This window comes from Podarcis gaigeae (assembly GCF_964106915.1).
Source record: "Podarcis gaigeae genome assembly, chromosome: 2".
Lineage (NCBI taxonomy): Eukaryota > Metazoa > Chordata > Lepidosauria > Squamata > Lacertidae > Podarcis > Podarcis gaigeae.
The window spans coordinates 74,260,098-74,281,276 of record NC_139679.1 but is presented as its reverse complement, the minus strand read 5'-3'; the positions used below and the strand labels follow the sequence as shown (position 1 = coordinate 74,281,276).

Here is a 21,179-nt window from a genome sequence, read left to right as displayed (position 1 = left end):
GGAGAGAAGATAAGAGGAATAAAGATAAGAAATAGGAAATAAAAGCACAAGCACTGTGTGTAGGGCTCTGGGGAAGCAAGCACAGATAATTCTTTCTAATCCAGAAACAAGGTCAGCCTGGGAGCTCTGTCCCAGCAGAGAACTCAAATTTCAAATCTGCCCCATTCAAACCTGCTGATTGGAGGGTGCCAATCCTGAAGGTTCTTTAAATGCCCTCCCTACTCTACCAGAGCTTTCCTTTTTTTAGGCTCTGGCAACATAGGTTTGTGTGGGCAGGCATGGTAGTAAAATCCATCAATCAATCAATAATATGTTACAGTAACTTTATAAATGTTTATTTATATTGGATTTGTTAAAACAGTATCTAGACTCACCTTCACATTAGGTTTCTTTATTGAAACTCCTCTGTACCATCCTGAAATACAACAAAATATGCCAGATTAAATTCTTTCTGAAGCTAAAAAGAAATACATAGAGCAATTAAGAACTCTATACTGTTACTCACTTACCATTCCAAGGCAGTACACAACTTATTCTGACAGTGTCTCTAGTAAGATATTTGGACTGCTCCTTTTCTTTTTTCTTTTCTTACATTTTTAGAGGACCAACTAAAACTCTTGGGTTTAAGTTGACCCAACCTATTGGTTTTAGCTTACAGAGCTTGGCAGGCATAGGAGGATCCAGGTATCAGACTACTGTTTGATGAAACCATCCAGACAGTATGTTGGAAAATATTGGTGGGAGGGTGGTGAGGTCTATCATCATCAATTATTTTTACTCCACCTTTTCCTCTGATGGGACTAGATGGACAGATACCATAGGAAACCCTCATAAATTTGGGTGTATCAGGGGCATGTCAGCCCCCAAAATCAACAGAACCCAAGCAACACAGGAAACTGCCATATATTGAGTCTGACCACTGGTCCATCTAGCTGAACATTTTCTGCTGATTGACAGCAACTTTCCAGGAGTTTCAGACAGGAATCCCAGTCCAACCTGGAGACATCAGAGCTTTTTGCATGTAAACCACTGAACCATATATTCTCCTTACCAAGCAACACCCCAAGAGCCCTTAAATGGACCCTCAGTGAATAGCAGAAAGCCTCCCTCACTTCCCCAAACTATGCATCATGCTTGTTGTTTCCAGTACCAGCCAGAAAGCCAATATAATAGCAAAATAAAACCAAACACACCATGAAAATATTGTTAAGAGGAAGGTAAAACCACCACAATGTTGAAGGTCAAAATCTCCTCCTCACTGTGCACAGCTATGGCTCTCTGGGAAACAGGGAACTAGCAATATATTTTTGCAAAAACTGACCATTAGATCTGCTTGAACAGGAGAATTTTAACCTGTCATTTAAAGTAGTAGGCTCAATCCTTCTCTTCTTCCTGAATAAAACTCCTTAAAGTCCTTCCCCACCTACCCTTTCACATTGTACACAACAGCACTGCTGTCGGGAGAAGTCTGAGTAGTGGGCATTTAGAAGAAGAAGTACTATAATGCACACAAACCATCTCTGGAGAGAGAGGAATAAAAAAACGAGACTTAAAAGAGGAAAAATTATTTGCAATCTTGAGTGGAAAACTTTAATTAGGCAGTCTGGAATATCACTCAGATTTCCAGAGAAAGATCCACCTGACAGAAGTCTAAGGTACCTTCAATAGCCATACCAACCTGCGGGACCAAATGGAAGTGATGTTGCTGATCAATCACCGAAAGTCCCTCCCCCCAAATTCATTTTGCCTTTGCAGACGACTGACAGCTTACAAACTCTACCACCTGCCCAACTAAAAGAAAGTCATTTTCATTTCTCCTTCTACCTGATACTCTGATTCTCGGCAATTATTCAAAAGGACATCCCATGTTGTATAACAAACAAACAAACAAACAAACAAACAAACAAACAAGCAAACTCTCCAAAAAGCCAACTTCCCTCTCATCTCTGAAAGCATTGGAGTGGAGTTCCCCACTTCACTTTCCCTCTTATGGCAATGAAAACAATGCAGTTTAAATCTCTTCATCCAGATTTTTGCACTGCTATCTTGCCACCACTTTCCCCATAGCCCCTGACAGTTCACATTATCAATTTCTGATATTAAATTGAGCTTCAGAAGGGTGATCATCTTGGCAAAAGGGGAGATGACCAGAGTCCCTTGGAAAGTGCACAAGCTCTTCAGAGAATGCCATGTGGTTCAAAAATGCTAAAGTGCTTCTGAGGATGCTCTAGTGCTGTTGAGAGTACCCAGGCGATGTACAGAATGCAGAGCACTTCTGAAAGAAAAGCAGAAGGGCAAAGGTGGAGGCGGACTGAGCAGTGAAGCTGCACACAAAAGGCTGTAGGTGTTGAATGCTGCTGGAGTGGGAATGAGGCAGGGCCTCTGAGGAGTTTAAAGGTTTTACAGGCTGGCGCCAGCCTGTAAATAATCAGCTCCCCATCTCTGTTTTAAATAGTCTCAAGGCTTCATCAGGGTTGCTGACTGAAATCAGAGAAATATTGACAAGAGAAGACTAGATAGATTTTTGGATTGAGAAGCAGATCACTCTTCAGGCAAGACTCAAGAAGCTGACAACCAATCTATTTCTCAAGAGCCAGCAACAGAATCTAGGCAAATAACCAGGAAGGAGAAGGTAACAGGAGCAGGATAGCTCAGGTAGAAGTGTCTCTTTGCCATAAAATAGCAAGCTTGAAACCTCCTTTACAACTCCAGGCTGCACACGTTCCAGACCGGCTGACCCATTACTGAGTGGGTAAGTGCACTCAGCGTACCAAGTTGCCAGCTGGTTTGCTGCAGCTATCCACCTGCATGAAAAATAGGAGATTCTAGGACATCAGGGGCTTTGTTCTTTACTATTCAAATGTGGTTCTCTTTTATTTATTTTGTTGAATTAAACATTATTCACTCCTGATATGTGAGCAGCATGGCAAATCACCCAGTCAAAATTGGTTCTTAGGTTTTCTAGATGACAATTACACAAACAACAAAAATCCTTCATAGTTTATGAACCAGGCCTTTGGTAGTCTAAGGGTTACATGTATATAAAGAAATAAAAATGAGTAATTTATATGAATTGATTGTGAAACTCTCTTGACAGTTAATAAGTAATTGAAAAGCAGAATTCTGACTAGCTAAAACACAACTCTTTTAACTCAAAACAGAAATTGTGATTTTTGCTCTTCGTTTCATGTGGTTTGCTCCATGTATTCACAAAAATGCATATTTACCTAAAAAGATGAATGGAAGATTTATCCAAGTATACCTTAAGCTCCTTTTACTAGGCGTTTAGCAACCAATTTAATAATGCACTAAAAAGAAAACTGTGCAATCCTATCCATGTTTACTCTCAGAGAAATGGTTCAATGCCGAATAAGTGCACATAGGATGTGCACTGCCATCTTAAGTTGTTTTGCAAAGTTCACCATTTAAGATACTAAAAGCTTGCAATGTTTGCTACAAAATATACTAAAAGCTCAATATATAGGGCATGGAGGGGAAAATATAGACATGTTTTGCTTATTGCAAACATCATGTGTCATTAGACTATTTTCAATAACATATGGAAAGTTGTTACTAGAAGCAATAGCAGTATGGACATATCTAACATAATTCACTAACCAATTTAGATATATTTCTGAAATCAGTTTGATCAAGGTTCTTGCTAGACACTGTTACCACAAGATAATGAGGCCAGGGTTCAAATATTTGTAGACAGATGGTTAATAAACATGGTGACCCCCTTTCTGACTGGATTACAACCAATAATGCTCCAGCCATTATACTAGAAAGTGGGTCAGAGTAGGTTTTAGTAAGCATTTGAATAATCATGGTTCCCAAATGAGTCATTGAAATATAGGTTCTCAAACTGTGGGGTTCATCCTTCTCTGTCTGTCTGTCTGTCTGTCTGTCTGTCTGTCTCTCTCTCTCTCTCTCTCTCTCTCTCTCTCTGTGTGTGTGTGTGTGTGTATGTGTGTCAGTCTGTCTGTAGATCTCCAACAGGACACAAAAGAGTTGGATTTTCCCTACCTGTTGCAAAACAAGGAGCTACAGAAGCTGGAGTTTGCTTTATTCTGTATAATCAGCAGATTAGGTGCTCAGGAGGATTCAAAGGAGACAGCAAAAGGCAAAACAGATTCTCCTATGTCTGAATGTGCAATACAAATGAAGAACCCACCTCTCTGGTTGAAGTGCTAGCCAAAAAGCAGAAACACTACAACACCACTTCATGCACTGCCCCTTTCTTATCTTGCCTCATTTGGCTGCATGGAGGAAGGGAACAGCTGAATGAAAGAGAGAAGGGCTTCGCTGCAGCGCAGCTTACAGCTTTCTCCATTCAGTCAAGTAGAATAGATTCAGCAAGAGAGAATACGTATTATACACTAGGGGTTGTACAAAGGGGGTCTCTTCAGAGAAAGGAAAGGCTCTAAAGATGTTGGAGGATAATGTGGCACAGAAACATGTGGCATTAGATTCATCACATCAGTATAACCATTTGAATGCAATAGCTGAGGCAGGAAACTCTCATATAAAGTAAAAATAAGCTAAATTCTGGCTGCTGCTGCTGCAGCAGCAGCCACAGCTCTCTATTTTCCCTTGCCCCCAGAAAGTGGATCAAGCAAATACATGTGGGAGGAGTGCTGCTGCTTTTTTTTTTTTTTGCAGTCTTATATTATGTAAGTATGCCTAATAGATGGGCATACAATTCCGAATGTTATATTTCACTACACAGATGTTTGCTGTATGCATGTCCTTATACACAAGATCCAGGCATGCTCACAGGTACCTCTAGGCTGGGAGTTTAAGAAAGGTGAAGTAAGTTCATATGTGAGTGAATTCAAAGAGTTTGATAGGTACCACATTATAACCAAATTACTTTTAGTACATCTTACTCACCTTCACATTTTTCCAGGATCTGGACAGTTTCTCCCAGTTCCAGAACCAAGCCTTGTGGGACAGGCCCTCGAAAGCTGCATATAACTGGGGGGGGAACAGAAAAAGGTCAGAGGCTGAGTAGCATTATATAGTGCTACATAAAAATAGCAACTACATTCCTCTTTAAATTCCATTTATCTCAAGATTAGCAATGCCTTTGTGTCAAGATATTAGTTATGAATAATATCCCACCTTCATTACAGTCACATGCATTTTTTTAGTGGACACAACCAATTTTTTGACTCACAAAATAATAATTAATCTAATTCAACAATATAGGCATAGAAATTATTGCTAAAATTCAAATTTGGTGTATACTGTATTCTTTATCAAAATCAAGCATTTAAAAAGGAACGATGTATTATTATATACGCAAAATCCAACAGTTGTCTCTTGGTTTGCATTACTAAACTAAATACCTTTAAACCCTGATTCATGGACTTAGTGGTTGTGAGGATGAGCCACAGATATGAACTCCCTTCAGTTTTACTTTTGGTTTTCCATTTACTGCTAACCATAGTTTGCTACAATGTCGAAACCAGCAAACTATGGTTTGCATAAAGGTGAATTGTAAACCAGTACTTTGGAGGATCATCTAAATCAGACCTTACTAAGAACCTAAGAAAAGCCATGCTAAAGAACTTAAGAAAAGCCATGTCTACGGCCATACTACCCTGAACACGCCCGATCTTGTCTGATCTCGGAAGCTAAGCAGGGTCAGGCCTGGTTAGTTCTTGGATGGAAGACTGCCTGGGAATACCGGGTGCTGTAGGCTTGAGAGCCAGTGTGGTGTAGTGGTTAAGAGCGGTAGACTCATAATCTGGGGAACCGGGTTCACGTCTCCGCTCCTCCACATGCAGCTGCTGGGTGACCTTGGGCTAGTCACACTTCTCTGAAGTCTCTCAGCCCCACTCCCTTCACAGAGTGTTTATTGTGGGGGAGGAAGGGAAAGGAGAATGTTAGCTGCTTTGAGACTCCCTTGGGTAGTGATAAAATGGGATATCAAATCCAAACTCTTCTTCTTCTTCTTAAATCAGTCCAAAGGCTCATCCGGCCACAATATTGTTATCAGTACAGTCAACTAGATGCTAATGTCAATCCCACAAGAATGACATGAATTGAACAGTACTCTCATAATCTCCAGCAACTAGTATTCAGAAACATACTTCCTTCGATCCTGGAGGTACCGTATTTTTCGCTCTATAGGAAGCAATTTTCCCCCTCCAAAAATTAAGGGGAAATGTGTGTGCATCCTATAGAGCGAATGCAGGCTCCTTGTCTTCAGCGATAGCAACGCAAAGCCTCCGAAGCGCAGAGGGAGCACTCCCTCCGTGCTCCAGAGGCTTCGCGGTGCTTTCGCTGAAGCCTGGAGAGCAAGAGGGTTCGGTGCGCACCCACCCCTCTTGCTCTCCAGGCTTCAGGGACAGCTGCCTGAAGCCTGCGGAGTGCAGCGGGCACTCGCGCTGCACTCCGAAGGCTTCAGGGATAGCCGCCTGAAGCCTGCGGAACGCAGCGTGAGTTCCCGCTGCCCTCCGCAGGCTTCAGGGTCCTTTCACTGAAGCCAGGAGAACAAGACTCTCCTGGTTTCAGCAGAGAGGGAGAGCTGTGCAGCACCCCTTCAGCCAAGCGGGAGGAGAAATGGAAGGGGCTCCGTTTCTCCTGCCACTTCGCTGAAGGGGCGCTGAGCAGACAGGGAGAATTTTTTTTCTTGTTCTCCCATCTAAAACAAGATGCGTCCTATGGTTGGGTGCGTCCTATAGAGCGAAAAATACGGTAACGACAGTAGCCATTGATAGCATTATCCTTTATGAATTTGTCTAATCTTTTTTCAAAACTACCCACATTGGTGGCTATTACTATATTTTATGGTTGCAAATTTCAATATGCACTATGGGAATAAATACTTCATTTTGCCTGTTCTGGGGCTTCCAACATTTAGCTTCATTAGGTGTCCATGGGTTTTAGTATTATAAAAAAAGGGGGGGGAACCACCCTATCTGCTTTCTTCGCACCATGCCTAAATTCATATACCTCTACCATGTTCCTATACTCAACCTTTTTCTAACATTCCCCTTTCACTATTTTTCTGAACTAAAAAGCCTCAAATACTGTAACTTTTCCTTACAGAAGAATTGTTCTGCACACTTGATTGTTATTATTGTCCTTTTCTGAACCTTTTCCAGCTCTGCAATATCTTTTTTGAGGTGCAGAGTCCAGAACATGATTCAAAGTGTGCTGACACCACAGATCAGAAAGTAATTATGATATTGGCAGTTTTACGTTTAATCCTTTTCCTAATGATCTCCAACATGGAATATACTTTTTTTCACAGCTGCTGCATTATAGGTCAGCATTTTCATTGTTATTCACCATGACCCTGAGATCTCTCTCCTGGTTAGTCACTGACAGTTCAGACCCTATTCATGTATATGAAGTTAGGGTTTTTTCTGCCTCAATGTGCGTTAAATTTACATCTGCTTACGTTGGACTTCATTTGCCATTTCAATTCCCATTCACCCTATCCCCTTTTTATTTTAACCACTCTGAACAATTTGGTAACATCAGCAAACATGACTAATTCACTGTGGCTCACCTCTAGCTGCAGAGCAAGATATGAGAAAGATAAAAAGCACTATCTGCACTAGAAATCATTGGAAGGCCTCCAGGTATGTGCATTTGTGTGTCTGTACAACCAGTCCACTAAACACAGCAGTGGACTTCCGACTTCTAAATTCAAAAGTCAGCTCTGCCATGTCTCCATTCATAACATTACTGTGAAGTTAAGAAGATAACAACTGCATTCAAACGTAACACTAAACTATAGCTTGGCGGTACATGAATGAAAAACAGGCTCATGGGCTTTCCCCTCCAACTCTGCTGTGGCTGCAAAAGAGTAGTTCTGAAGCATCTGCTTTCATTTTCAACTAACCACAGCTTGTTGTATCAAAGCAGCACAAACTGTGGTTGCTGTTAATTACTGTTCAGGTTTATTAAAATTTGTACTTCCCTTGCCACTAAGAAGTCCCAAAGTGATTTAGAAATAAATTAAAATATATATAATAAAACCACATAAACTTGATTAAAAACATGTTTATGTTTGTCCAAAGAAGTCAGAATAAAACCACATTTTGTCCTGATTTGAGACAAAAGGACTAACTGTGATTAGTTGAAAACAGAATGTTTCAGATCTTCTTCCCATAACCATGCTGTAGGAAAAGGAGGGGAGGAGGAAGCCCAAGGTTCATGCACGTAGCACTACTCCATGGTTTAAGTCTTACATTCAAATGCAGCCCATGACTATAGTCCACAACTATTTAGGAGTATCATTGTAAACCAAACCAAAATTCAAGGTATGAATGTCCCCTGCTCCATAAACTGAAGGCCTTGTTCCAGCTTCTTAACCTCAGCCATCCTGCTCCAGTTGCCTTCAACCAACCCTTGCCATTCTCCCAACTTCCAAAATCCCAGAAAACAGGAAGGGGACCAGAATGGAAAGCTGGCATCATGAACTGTTTTGCACTGTGATTTCATAGAATTGTGATAATAGTGACTGTTCTCTGTCTTCCTTCCAGACCTATAGGAAACAACAGGAGCTATTTATAGGATACAACTCAAGTTATTTTGGTACACAGGACTTCAGCCTAGTCCTCAAGATTGTTCCTATGGTGAAATCTCAATTAAGCATTTGGAGGGGGGACGGGGAATCATACCATGTTAACCTTTTATCATTTACTATAAAATTGGCATTCATTTTATACACGTTTAAGTTTGTAGCACTTCAATCTAAATAATTTAAAGCAGTTACATCTGTGTTCTAATAGTTTTTTACAATCACATAATTTCTTTCTGGTATAAAATACCTAGAGCCCACAGAAAGTGAAATAATGATGGGTTTATTCAGCCATAAAAAACAGACCTATGCTCCAAGGCAAAGGCTCCCATCAGCTGCATTAGAATCTCTTAACAGATGCAACCATCCAAAAGATCAAATCATACACGACTGCATGTGCTCCAATACAATCATACCCATCAATATTAGCATCAGGATTTTATTTTATTACATTATTGACAGAATCCTGCCTATTTTAGAAAAAAGCACTATAAATGTTGTGTCTCCACTGAAATTCAAAGCAACACCACAAAACAGATTACAGATCAAATATTCCTTGATCTCCATCCTTTGAAAATCAGCCTGAATTTGGAGCCCTGGCACCACATTTCTAAGTAATCCATTAGCCTGTTGTGTTCAAGTTCAACAAGCCTACATCCCTTTCCTTGGGGGCCCTCTTCTACACACAAATCAAGAAAACACTTTACAACTGCATACAAAAAATAGCACATGGTAGGAAAAGGCCAGCATATTCCTTGGTGCGGATTAAGAAATTGTTGCATACCACAGCCATTTTTAAACATGTTTCAACCTGCAACAGCAATGTTTAAGGTTGGAAAAGTGAAAGGGCCAAAATACTTTGAGCTACTTGGCTCTGGTTTCCAGGAGCAGACTTCCATGAGTTGGCTATTTCCCCCTATAAGGGCTCTGCAATTTCTGTTGGAATGTTCCTGTTCATGGCTCTAGCCAGCTAGATATGCTTTATTGTTTAGCACTACAGAATTTTTGGAAAACAACTCAGAGACTGACTTGTATTCCACGTGAGTTACACTGAAGTGCTGTACAGTGGTACCTCGGGTTACATATGCTTCAGGTTACAGACTCCACTAACCCAAAAATAGTACCTTGGGTTAAGAACCTTGTTTCAGGATGAGAACAGAAATTGTGCTCCGGCAGTTCAGCAGCAGCGGGAGGCCCCATTAGCTAAAGTGGTGCTTCAGGTTAAGAACAGTTTCAGGTTAAGAACAGACCTCCAGAACGAATTAAGTACTTAACCCGAGGTACCAGTGTAATATGCCATTTTCTCCCAGTCACAGCCCCTTCTAACCTGCAGTATGGTCAATGAACTGCATTTGCTTTGGAATGAGCAATAGCAAGGTAATTTAACAACACTAAACAAGAACAGAGCAAGAAAAAGAGTAAGAAGCTTTCTCTTTGGGGACACCCAGCCAGATGGGTGGGGTATAAATAATAAAATTATTATTGTTGTTGTAAACAAAAGCCTACAGTTACAATTACTTAAAACAGAACCCATGAACCTTTATCAGACATATGAGCCAAAACAAACAAAAGAATGGTGGCATCTTAACAAACCTAACAACACTTCACATTGTACCTGCTTGGTTCTTACCAGGCAGCAGTTATGCTACCTCACATCAGATCCCGAGACAAACATCTTGCATCCAAGCTGCTTCTAACATTTAAGTCAAAACTCACTCCCTCTGCTCCATGTCTCTCTTTGTCCTAAACTGCTGTTTCTTTACTCAGGGCTCATCCACCCAGGCTTTCTAGACACAGATCATTTGGGTGGAGTGGCGGTTGTGCATGTGTGACATCACACATGCACTACCCCCCCAACCTGGACAGAGTGCTTTGGCCCGCCATCCCCCGACCGCTTAAACTTTTTACGCAGCCGAGAGGCTGAGGCCACCTCCTCCCCCCTCTGTGGGGCTTGCCAAGGCGCTTTGGCACTTTCCTCTGAGATCAACAGGACACCTTCCCAGAATGCACTCTGGAGGTCCACAAAAGGACATGCCTTGAGGCCCGTGTGTTGGACTACCATGATTTATTAAGTATGTTAAAAGGTAAAGGTAAAGGTACCCCTGCCCGTACGGGCCAGTCTTGACAGACTCTGGGGTTGTGCGCCCATCTCACTCAAGAGGCCAGGGGCCAGCGCTGTCCGGAGACACTTCCGGGTCACGTGGCCAGCGTGACATCGCTGCTCTGGCGAGCCAGAGCCGCACACGGAAACGCCGTTTACCTTCCCGCTGGTAAGCGGTCCCTATCTATCTACTTGCACCCGGAGGTGCTTTCGAACTGCTAGGTTGGCAGGCGCTGGGACCGAGCAGCAGGAGCGCACCCCGCCGCAGGGATTCGAACCGCCGACCTTTCGATCGGCAAGTCCTAGGCACTGAGGCTTTAACCCACAGCGCCACCTGCGTCCCACATTAAGTATGTTAGCCACATCTAAATTTAGTAGAATTAATGCTACTGAGATGAAGGCTGCTTTTCTATGTAAAGAAGGAAACAATGAACACTATCTGCCTTGAGATGCAGCATTATAGAGAAGTATAGCCCTGATATGGGGCTTGATATGGGGATCAGAGAGTGATGAATTACCACAGACATTGGTATCAATATTTAACCAGGAAAATCCACAGATCTTAATACCCTTACAGTGGTACCTTGTGTTACGTACCGTCCCCCTTACAAATGCTGCAGGTTATGCATTCCGCTAACCCGGAAGTAGATGCCCCTTCTTGCAACTTTTGCCCTGGGATGCGAGCGGAAGTTGCGCTCCAGTGGTGCGTGGCAGCAGGAGGCGCCATTAGAGAAAGTGTGCCTCATGTTACAAGCAGTTTCCTGTTACGAACAGACCTCTGGAATGGATTAAGTACGTAACACGAGGTACCACTGTATTTCATATTATTTAACAACTTTAGATGAGCCATAGACCAGATTCTTGGCAATACTGTGTTGCACCTTCACTCCATGCACATATTTAGTACAACTCCTCTGTAGTTCAAAACCCTGTTCTTCATTGCAACATGAATCTTGTCTTCTCCTTGACATCGTCTCACTGTATCTGCAGCTAAGTCTCTCTAGACTCTACACCATCTGTACAAACCCCTTTTAACATGTGCATAGGCCAAATGGCCTTTCAATTTTGGTCATGCTAAAAATAAACACCTTTGACTTGTTTCACTTGCTAAGCCCAGCTTCAGATATTGAGAACAAAATGTCAACGCCACCAAAATGTCATTGCTAGCATGCCAGGGTCTCACTGGTACAGGTGTATTGTTTGGAAGCAGCCACCGTGTGACTTCCACATTTAAAAAACTCTTTGATGGTTCCATCATTCTTTAGGCACTACAGAGAGGGTGCCTGCAAAAGACTGCACAAGGCTCTTTTAAAATAGGTTTTGTAACTGTCACACGTTTGGTTTTACTGACTGCCATTTAGACTCTGTTTACTGTACCTTTTGGAAGTTTGGTTTATATTCAACTGTATTTTTTTTTTGTTCTCTGCCTTGAGGATTTTGAATTTAAAACTCTGAATCCCAGACAGATAGGTGGAAGATGAGGATATCAATAGCTACTAGTCACAGTGCCTATGTTACCTCTAGTTACAGATAGGTAGCCGTGTTGGTCTGCCATAGTCAAAACAAAACAAAATCTCCGGTTATATGGACTCTGTTCTGAAACCATATGCCATCAGTGCTCCCAGCTATGTACGTGACACCACAGATTTTCTGAGGAAAATACAATCTTTAAATAATCTTCCCAACAATACTATACTAGCTACTATGGATGTGGAATCTCTGTATACCAACATCCCACACAACGATGGTTTACAAGCTATAAGGAACACCATTTCAGATAAAACCACAGCGGACTTTGCCACCAAACTCTGCCAATTTGTCCTTACCCACAACAACTTCAAATTCGGTGATGACCTGTTCCTTCAGATCAGCGGCACAGCAATGGGCACCCGCATGGCCCCACAGTATGCCAACATCTTCATGGCAGATTTAGAACAACGTTTCCTAAACTCCTACCCACTCAAACCTCTCTTGTACCTGTGATACATTCACGATATTTTTATCATCTGGACACATGGTCAACAGACCCTGAACACCTTCCACCAGAAATTCAATGATTTTCACCCCACCATCAACCTAACTATGAATCAATCTATGCAAGAAATACATTTTTTGGACACTACTATAAAAATACAGGATGGGCACATAGACACCACCTTATACCGTAAACCAACTGACCGACAAACATATCTACATGCCTCTAGCTACCATCCCAAACATACCAAACAGTCCATTGTATATAGCCAGGCACTACGTTACAGCCGCATCTGTTCCAATTCTACAGACAGAGACTCTCACCTAAGAGATCTACAGCAAACCTTTTTAGAACTAAAATACCCAACAGATGAAGTTAGACAACAGATCAACAGAGCCAGACTGATACCCAGAGAGAACTTGCTGCAAGACAGACCCAAAAAAGAAAATAACAGAACACCTCTAGTCATCACATACAGCTCCCAAGTTAAAACAGTACAACGCATCATCAGAGATCTACAACCTCTCCTGGACAATGACAGTTCTCTTTCTCAAGCACTGGGAGGAAGACCTTTCATTGCCTACAGACAGCCACCCAGTCTTAAACAACTCATAACCCACAATAATACTACAACCAGACCTAACACGGACACTGGCACCAGAGCCTGCAATAAACCCAGATGCCAACTTTGCTGCCACATACACCCGGACAACACCATTACTGGCCCCAACAACATCACACATACCATCTCGGGACTATTTAATTGCTCATCGTCTAACATTGTGTATGCCATCAAATGCCAACAGTGTCCTTCAGCTCTCTATATTGGACAAACAGGCCAGACCTTACGCCAAAGAATAAACGGACATAAATCGGACATCAGGAATCACAAGACAGAGAAACCAGTAGGAGAACACTTCAATCTCCCAGGACATTCTATACAAGATCTCAAAGTAGCTGTTTTACTACAAAGGAATTTCAGAAATAGACTGGAAAGAGAAGCTGCTGAATTACAACTTATCACCAAACTTAAAACCATGGAGAAACCTGGCCTGAACAAAGACCTTGGATTCTTATCTCATTATACATGACAAAGCCATTTTTCACCTTTTCACCCCTTGCTTCTTCCTGTAAGACCTATTGCAGTCGTTAAGAGTCGTCAACAGGCTCATCACAGCTATCTGCCAATCACCCATTCCCACCACCCTTCTGAGTAATACCCCTCCCCACCCTCTCACTATATAGAAGGGTCTGGAAACTTCTGTTTCAGTGTATCTGAAGAAATGTGCATGCACACGAAAGCTCATACCAAGAACTGACTTAGTTGGTCTTTAAGGTGCTACTGGAAGGAATTTTTTTTGTTTTGACTATGTTACCTCTAGTATCACAGTCAGTATGCCACTAAATTGATGAGAAGCACAAGTCGGAGTGTGCTTTTGTGCTCATGTCTGTCTTGCTGTCCTCTCAAAGGTATATGTTTGGCCACTCTAGGAAACAGAATGCACAGGGATAGAACTATAGGAAGCTGCCTTATACCGAAACAAATCATTAGTCCATCTACAGGCTACAATGACTGGCTGCAGGTCTCCAGGGTTTCAGTCAGGAGTCTCTCTCAGAGAACTACCTGAAGATGGCAGGATTGAACTTGTGGCCTCCTTCATGCAAAGCTGATGCTCGATGACTGAGTTTACGGCCCTCTGGTCTGAGCTAAACAGGCCCCTGGTCTGATCAGATCCTGCTTATGTGTTTCCCTTGGGCATCTGCTTGGCCACTGTGAGAACAGGATGCTATATTACAGGCTTCCTCAACCTCGGCCCTCCAAATGTTTTGAGACTACAATTCCGACCATCCCTGACCACTGGTCCTGCTAGCTAGGGATCATGGGAGTTGTAGGCCAAAAGCATCTGGAGGGCCAAGGTTGAGGAAGTCTGCTGTATTAGCTAGGTCATAGGTCTGATACAGCAGCCTCTTCTTACCATCTTGTACAGAGGTGCTGAATGTGGGCTTCCTACATCCACATGGCTGTTTAAACCATTTTAGCTACATATTATGCTTGTAATAGGTAAGGCCAGCCTCAGGTCTAAATTTGGCACAGCATCCAGTCTGCCAAGCTAAAAGACTGGTCTTAGTTTGGTCTGAGTTTGAAAGTGAACACAGTAATGAGGAAAGAGATTCTGAGGCTCATGTTCACCCTACGCTTCAGTGTGTGCTTTAAATTGCAAGCTGAATGCAGCAATCCTATACCCAATTACATGGGAGCCAACACTTATGAAAATCAATGGGATGTTCCGAGTAGACAGATATAGGATTGTACTGTTAGTTGCTCTCAATTATGATCTACATATGTAATTGACACTTCAGAATTTGATATGGAACTATCAGCATATATAGGATCTTCCTGCTACTCTCTCAAATCTCTATAAAGCCAAATGTTTGGATAATCTATAAAACCCAAACTATACTCCAAAGTATGGATAATCTATAGCAAATTTTAATGCAGAATTTTCATAACCTATCCTATTCAAAGCACAGTGACTCCCATGGCAATCAACTTTTCTCTATTTTGTTCATATTTCACATGATATATTACATATTTTGAATAGGTTCATGCCACTAAGATAATTACATGTTCTAAGTAAATAGGAACAACGCTACTACTTACTCAAGCATTCTTGTAAAGCCTCTCCTCCTTCTAGAGGGGAGGGATTGTGAGCGGGAGCCGCGCTTCGCAGGGGGCGTTCCGGCCCCTGACCTGCCATCGTTGCTGGCGCGCCACGCCTCCCAGATGGGCACCCAATCGGGTACCAGCTCAGGGGTGTGGTTTAGCCGCTCAAATGCGGCCGCGCCAGCTCTCGCCTCCATTGTGCTGCTGATTTCCTCGAGTCACCCACCCACCACTCCCTTTAGTGTGTAGCTTCTCGCTTGACCTTGCTATGGACCCATGGTTGGTCGCCCTGGTTGCCCAGGGGGCCTGGTAGGAGTTTTTTCCAATTGGCAAATTGGCATCGGCCTCTTGGTTTTTTTCACCTACCTCATAGCAATCATCACAACTTTCTTGGTATTTGGCGGTTAGGCATTGGAATGTGTTGTTGGTGTATGGAAGGGCAAGGTGTGGCCATCGCCTACTCCTTCACTTATGGGTATTCCATTAAAGGAATCCGGCGATCGTGGATCCTGTCCAATGCCCTGTGTGGCTGGGGGCCATGGCACGACCCCCGGTGACATCAGGGGAGAGCTTATAGTTGTATTTGCATCAACAGGATCCCCCTACTGGTGGTTAACCCTCGTCAGACTCACCCCTCTCCGAGTGGGTGGAGTCAAAATTTGCTGTTGTCCAATGCCTAAGCCAATACCTCTCACATGCTGTAATCAATAAAGTTGTGGCCTTTTCTAACCCATTAACCTAATATACTGTGTCCACGTGTCTTTATTATTCCCAAGCAGGGGGCGGGTCCTCGAATCACAATGATTATGTTTAAGGAAAAGACTGATGTGCAAGTCAGGTATTGTAGACAGAACACAAAATTGAAATGAACTAATATTTTCAAGTTGTTCAAAAAATGTGGGCTATTTGAACAACCACTGGAGAACCCAAATATTCTTCCACAATTATTTGATGAACTGAAATGCTGCAGGGTTGTCTATAACAAAATTTAATTCAGAGTAGACCATTGAAAGTAATGGACTTGTTAGTTTTCTCCGTTAATTTCAAAAGGTTTATTCTGAGTATGAATAACACTGGATACAACCCACAGAGTAGAAATACAACCACCAACTGAAGCTACTATGCAACTGTGTTTGCTCTTTGGCGCTAACACCTGCCAGCAGCACCCATTTTACTGAACATCACTGACCATCAAAGGCAACATAACAATGTCTACAACAAAACTCAAATTGTAGAAAGGCAATCATATAATCTCACTGCATTGCAGGAGAGTCCCAGAGAGTCACTATTAGAGAAAACTCCTGACATACTTCCTCCGAATAACGTCTGTGTCCTCTGCCCCACTTACCCACTAAGGAATTCAGACACAGAACATCGCAAGTGGTTTATGCAAGAAAATGTTGCACTGTAGAATGCTCCTGTTCAGGATCCCAGCCAGTCATTTCCTCTTGCAGGGTGCTCAATTACATCCCCCGGGTTTTCTATGCCCCCCCTCATCCAGCTAGAATTCCACAACCACCAAGCAAGCTTCTCATTGGGCCATTTTGGGTTCCACCCCCTTCTTTTAAAAATCTTCAGTTTTCTTCAAACCTGCGGATACTTCCCTCTTGTGCATGGATAAGAGAGCAAGTATCACAATGGCATTATTATCACAATGGCATGTATTTAGAACATTGTGTGATTTATTTATTTAAATTGAATTATATTGTTTTTACTGTTTTGGTGCATGCCACCCTGAACAACTTTGGGAGGAATGGTAGAATAACTATCTAATAACAAATAATAATACACAAGCATTTACTATCCGAACTGTCTTCCAAAGCTGCTCACATCAAGAGAAAGAGAGGGAGAGGCTTACAAACGAAAAAAAGACAAGAGACACAAAGAAAGGGGAGTGGAAGGAAAAGCTAGATGAGAAAAATCAGTTATTAAATCAGTTATTCATGGCCAGAACAGAGTGATGAGATGCAAGTAGACATTTTTACCAAGCTGAACAAGCACAACACACACACACATTATATATATATATATATATATATATATATATATATATAACTCGTATGTAGCTAATTGCAAAATGTAAGCTAATTGTTAACTGCACTGAATTATGTAATGTAATGATCCATTAACTCTCTTAAAAATAGCAAGATTATATTTAAGCTACCAAATAAAATTTATATTAAAAAGAATTAAAGAGTATATTCATAGCAATTTGTATAAGGGTTCCAATGGGACCAGTGGGAGGTTCCTCCCTGCTCAGAAAAAACCCCTTGGGTCATCAAATACTTACCAGGAGGTTGAGAAAATGCAAGGAGACCAGCCCTGCCGCTACCAACAGAAATATGCTTAAATCGGGGGCAGGTATGAAGAGCCTACAATTACTAGTAGAGTAGCTACTCAGGTTTGACACTATGCTAACCTTTGCTTAAATCTTCTGTAGCCAACTGGTAGTATAAAAGCAATTATAACTTTCCCATTACATTTCTATCCCACCTTTTCTCCAAGCAGCTTAAGGCAGTACATATGGTACTTTCCCCATTTATCGTCATAATAACTCTATGAAGTAGATTTAACTAAAAGAAAGTGAAGGGCCCAAGGTCACGCAGGGAGCCTCAAGGCTGAGAGAGGATTTAAAAGTGGGTCTCCAGGAATCCTTGTCCAATACATGTCCAGCCACTATACTACACAGTGTTTTCACACATTCTGAGTTTAATTACCGTATTTTTCCTTCTATAACACGCAGATTTTTTCTTCTAAAAAGGAAGGGGAAATGTCTGTGCGTGTTATAGAGCGAATGTGTGGTCCCTGGAGCCGAAAAATCATGCAAAAATCAAATCGCGGCGCTGCACGCTGCACGGAGAAGCGAAACCTGAAAAGAGGAAGCGGCTGCTTTCCTGCATTCTGCCTCAGGGTCTTACTGCCCACCCTCCTCAGTTTCGTTGCTGTGTTTGCTGAAACGGAACAAAGAGCAGGGAAAGCCCCTCCCCTCCAGGCAAGCTCCGGTGCTGCTGCGGGAGAGGGAGAGAGAGGGGGGAAGGGAGAGAGAGAGGGGGGAGGGGAGGGAGAGAGAGAGGGGGGAGGGAGAGAGAGAGAGAGAGAGAGAGAGAGAGAGAGAGAGAGAGATGGCTGGCTTGGGTGGGGGGAAACTTTTGCCTTTCTTTCCTCCCTCCCGTTAAATCCCTCTCCTGCATTCTTAGCCAGCTGCTTCTCTGCACACCCCTCTAATGCCCCTTCTTTGTTTTTCCTTCGCTCCCCACTTAAAATGTGGTTACAAAGCATGGATCCTCAGGATCTTTGCATTGGGTCACCCCAAATTCACCATCAGATCACATAGCATGTCCATGGCTACAGCCTGCACCAAAAAAATCACGCACCCACTGTTGCCTGGGGCTGCAATGGTGCAAAAATGTGGTTAAAAAGCATGGATCCACAGGGATTCTCAGGATCCTTGCATTGGGTCACCCCAAATTCACCATCAGATCACATAGCATGTCCATGGCTACAGCCTGCACCAAAAAAATCACGCACCCACTGTTGCCTGGGGCTCCAATGGTGCAAAAATGTGGTTACAAAGCATGGATCCACAGGGATTCTCAGGATCTTTGCATTGGGTCACCCCAAATTCACCATCAGATCACATAGCATGTCCATGGCTACAGCCTGCCCCCCCCAAAATCACGCACCCACTGTTGCCTGGGGCTGCAATGGTGCAAAAATGTGGTTAAAAAGCATGGATCCACAGGGATTCTCAGGATTTTGGCATTGGGTCACCCCAAATTCACCATCAGATCACATAGCATGTCCATGGCTACAGCCTGCCCCCCCAAAAATCACGCACCCACTGTTGCCTGGGGCTGCAATGGTGCAAAAATGTGGTTAAAAAGCATGGATCCACAGAAATTCTCAGGATTTTGGCATTGGGTCACCCCAAATTCACCATCAGATCACATAGCATGTCCATGGCTACAGCCTGCCCCCCCAAAATCACGCACCCACTGTTGCCTGGGGCTGCAATGGTGCAAAAATGTGGTTAAAAAGCATGGATCCACAGGAATTCTCAGGATTTTGGCATTGGGTCACCCCAAATTCACCATCAGATCACATAGCATGTCCATGGCTACAGCCTGCCCCCCCCAATCACATACCCACTGTTGCCTGGGGCTGCAATGGTGCAAAAACGTGGTTACAAACCATGGATCCACATGGATCCTCAGGATCTTTGCATTGGGTCAGCCCAAATTCACCATCAGAGCACATAGCATGTCCATGGCTACAGCCTGCCCCCCAAAAATCACGCACCCACTGTTGCCTGGGGCTGCAATGGTGCAAAAACGTGGTTACAAACCATGGATCCACAGGAATTCTCAGGATTTTGGCATTGGGTCACCCCAAATTCACCATCAGATCACATAGCATGTCCATGGCTACAGCCTGCCCCCCAAAAATCACGCACCCACTGTTGCCTGGGGCTGCAATGGTGCAAAAACGTGGTTACAAACCATGGATGCACAGGGATTCTCAGGATTTTTGCATTGGGTCAGCCCAAATTCACCATCAGATCACATGTCTGTGGCCACAGCATGAAGCACAAAAATGATACATCCACTGTTTCATTCAGAATGTTTTTTCCCTTGTTTTCCTCCTCTAAAAACGATGTGCGTGTTATGGTCAGGTGCGTGTTATAGAGCGAAAAATACGGTATACCCCCTAGGCTAGGTGCAAAATTAACTATAGAAAACATAACACTATGGGCAGTATCTATCAAAGTGGTTCTATTAGTGCATGACTTCCTTTTGTGCAATGGAACTTCCCTCCATTTTACTCTCCCTGTGCACCTCCCCAGAAATTTTTGCCCCCCCACCCTTGAATCCCCCCCCCCCCGCCCGGTTCTGCCACTGCCAACTCAGGGAACAGCCAATGATACTCCTGCAGATGATCCCAGTGATCAAGTTGGGATATAAGGGTTTAGGTGGTCCAAAAGATAATCTGCACCTAAACTGTTCAAAACTTTATAAATGGATACAACAACCTTAAATCTGGTTTGGCGGTAGCTGGGCAGCAGTTATGCCACTACATCTCAACTAGCCTAAATTTACCTGAAGAAAACACTCAAAAGGAGTGTAAGCTTCTTACAATAAATATATGCTTCCAAGAGATTGGAGTAGGGTACCCAATTACATTTATTTATGTTTATTGAAGGGTTGTAAAACCACCTTTCAAAGTGGCACACAGAATAACTGCATAACACAACAATATGTCATTAGATCCTGTCCCCTACTATGTCCGATAAAAAAGAATGTTTTCAAAATGCAGAAAATATTCCAGTCTCAGACATTTAAAATCCTTATGTAATAAAGGGTTTCTTGTACTTTTCTGTGCTGAATTAACTATTAAAAGTTCACATTTTGCCTTTCTGATGAGCTATTTTAAGCACACACAAACACACAAAAAGAAGGAGGGGGGGAAACAAACACAAGGGGACTCTAATATCCTTCCACATGTTCAAATGGATAAAAGATAAATGCTTATTTTTTTAAAAAAAAAAAAGCTTACAGGAATACCTACAATTACAGTGTCCAGAGGAGTAGCTATATTAGTACACTGAACCAAAAACAAGTCATATGTCAACTTAAGGACTTACCAATTTATTATGATGTAAAATTTCATGGACTACAGTTCCTGCATCTGATGATATGGAAGCTAGTGCCAGAAAAAATAATAATCCCTAAAGTACCTGTGTTCCCCATCTCCAATTTTAAATGCTTAACATGAATCAGGAATTGCTGAGTACTCTTCCCCAAAACTTGCTTTCCAACCTGGCAGAGCTCAGCCATAGAACATGCCAATAATAAACTAAAGGTAAAGGTAAAGGGACCCCTGACCATTAGGTCCAGTC

At 42.6% G+C, this 21,179-nt stretch overlaps 1 protein-coding gene across 13 annotated transcripts in view; it reads right to left on the bottom strand.

Annotated features, from left to right (window-relative positions):
- DOCK3 (dedicator of cytokinesis 3) overlaps positions 1-21,179 on the bottom strand; it is a 139,981-nt gene that overhangs the window by 111,244 nt on the left and 7,558 nt on the right. For all 13 annotated transcript variants that reach the window (XM_083726440.1, XM_083726449.1, XM_083726445.1 and 10 more), the window contains exons 2-3: positions 4,894-4,977; positions 375-415 (exon numbers count right to left, since the gene is read on the bottom strand). In XM_083726440.1, coding sequence (XP_083582566.1) covers positions 375-415; positions 4,894-4,977 — 125 coding nt within the window. The remainder of the gene's footprint in view (positions 1-374; positions 416-4,893; positions 4,978-21,179) is intronic.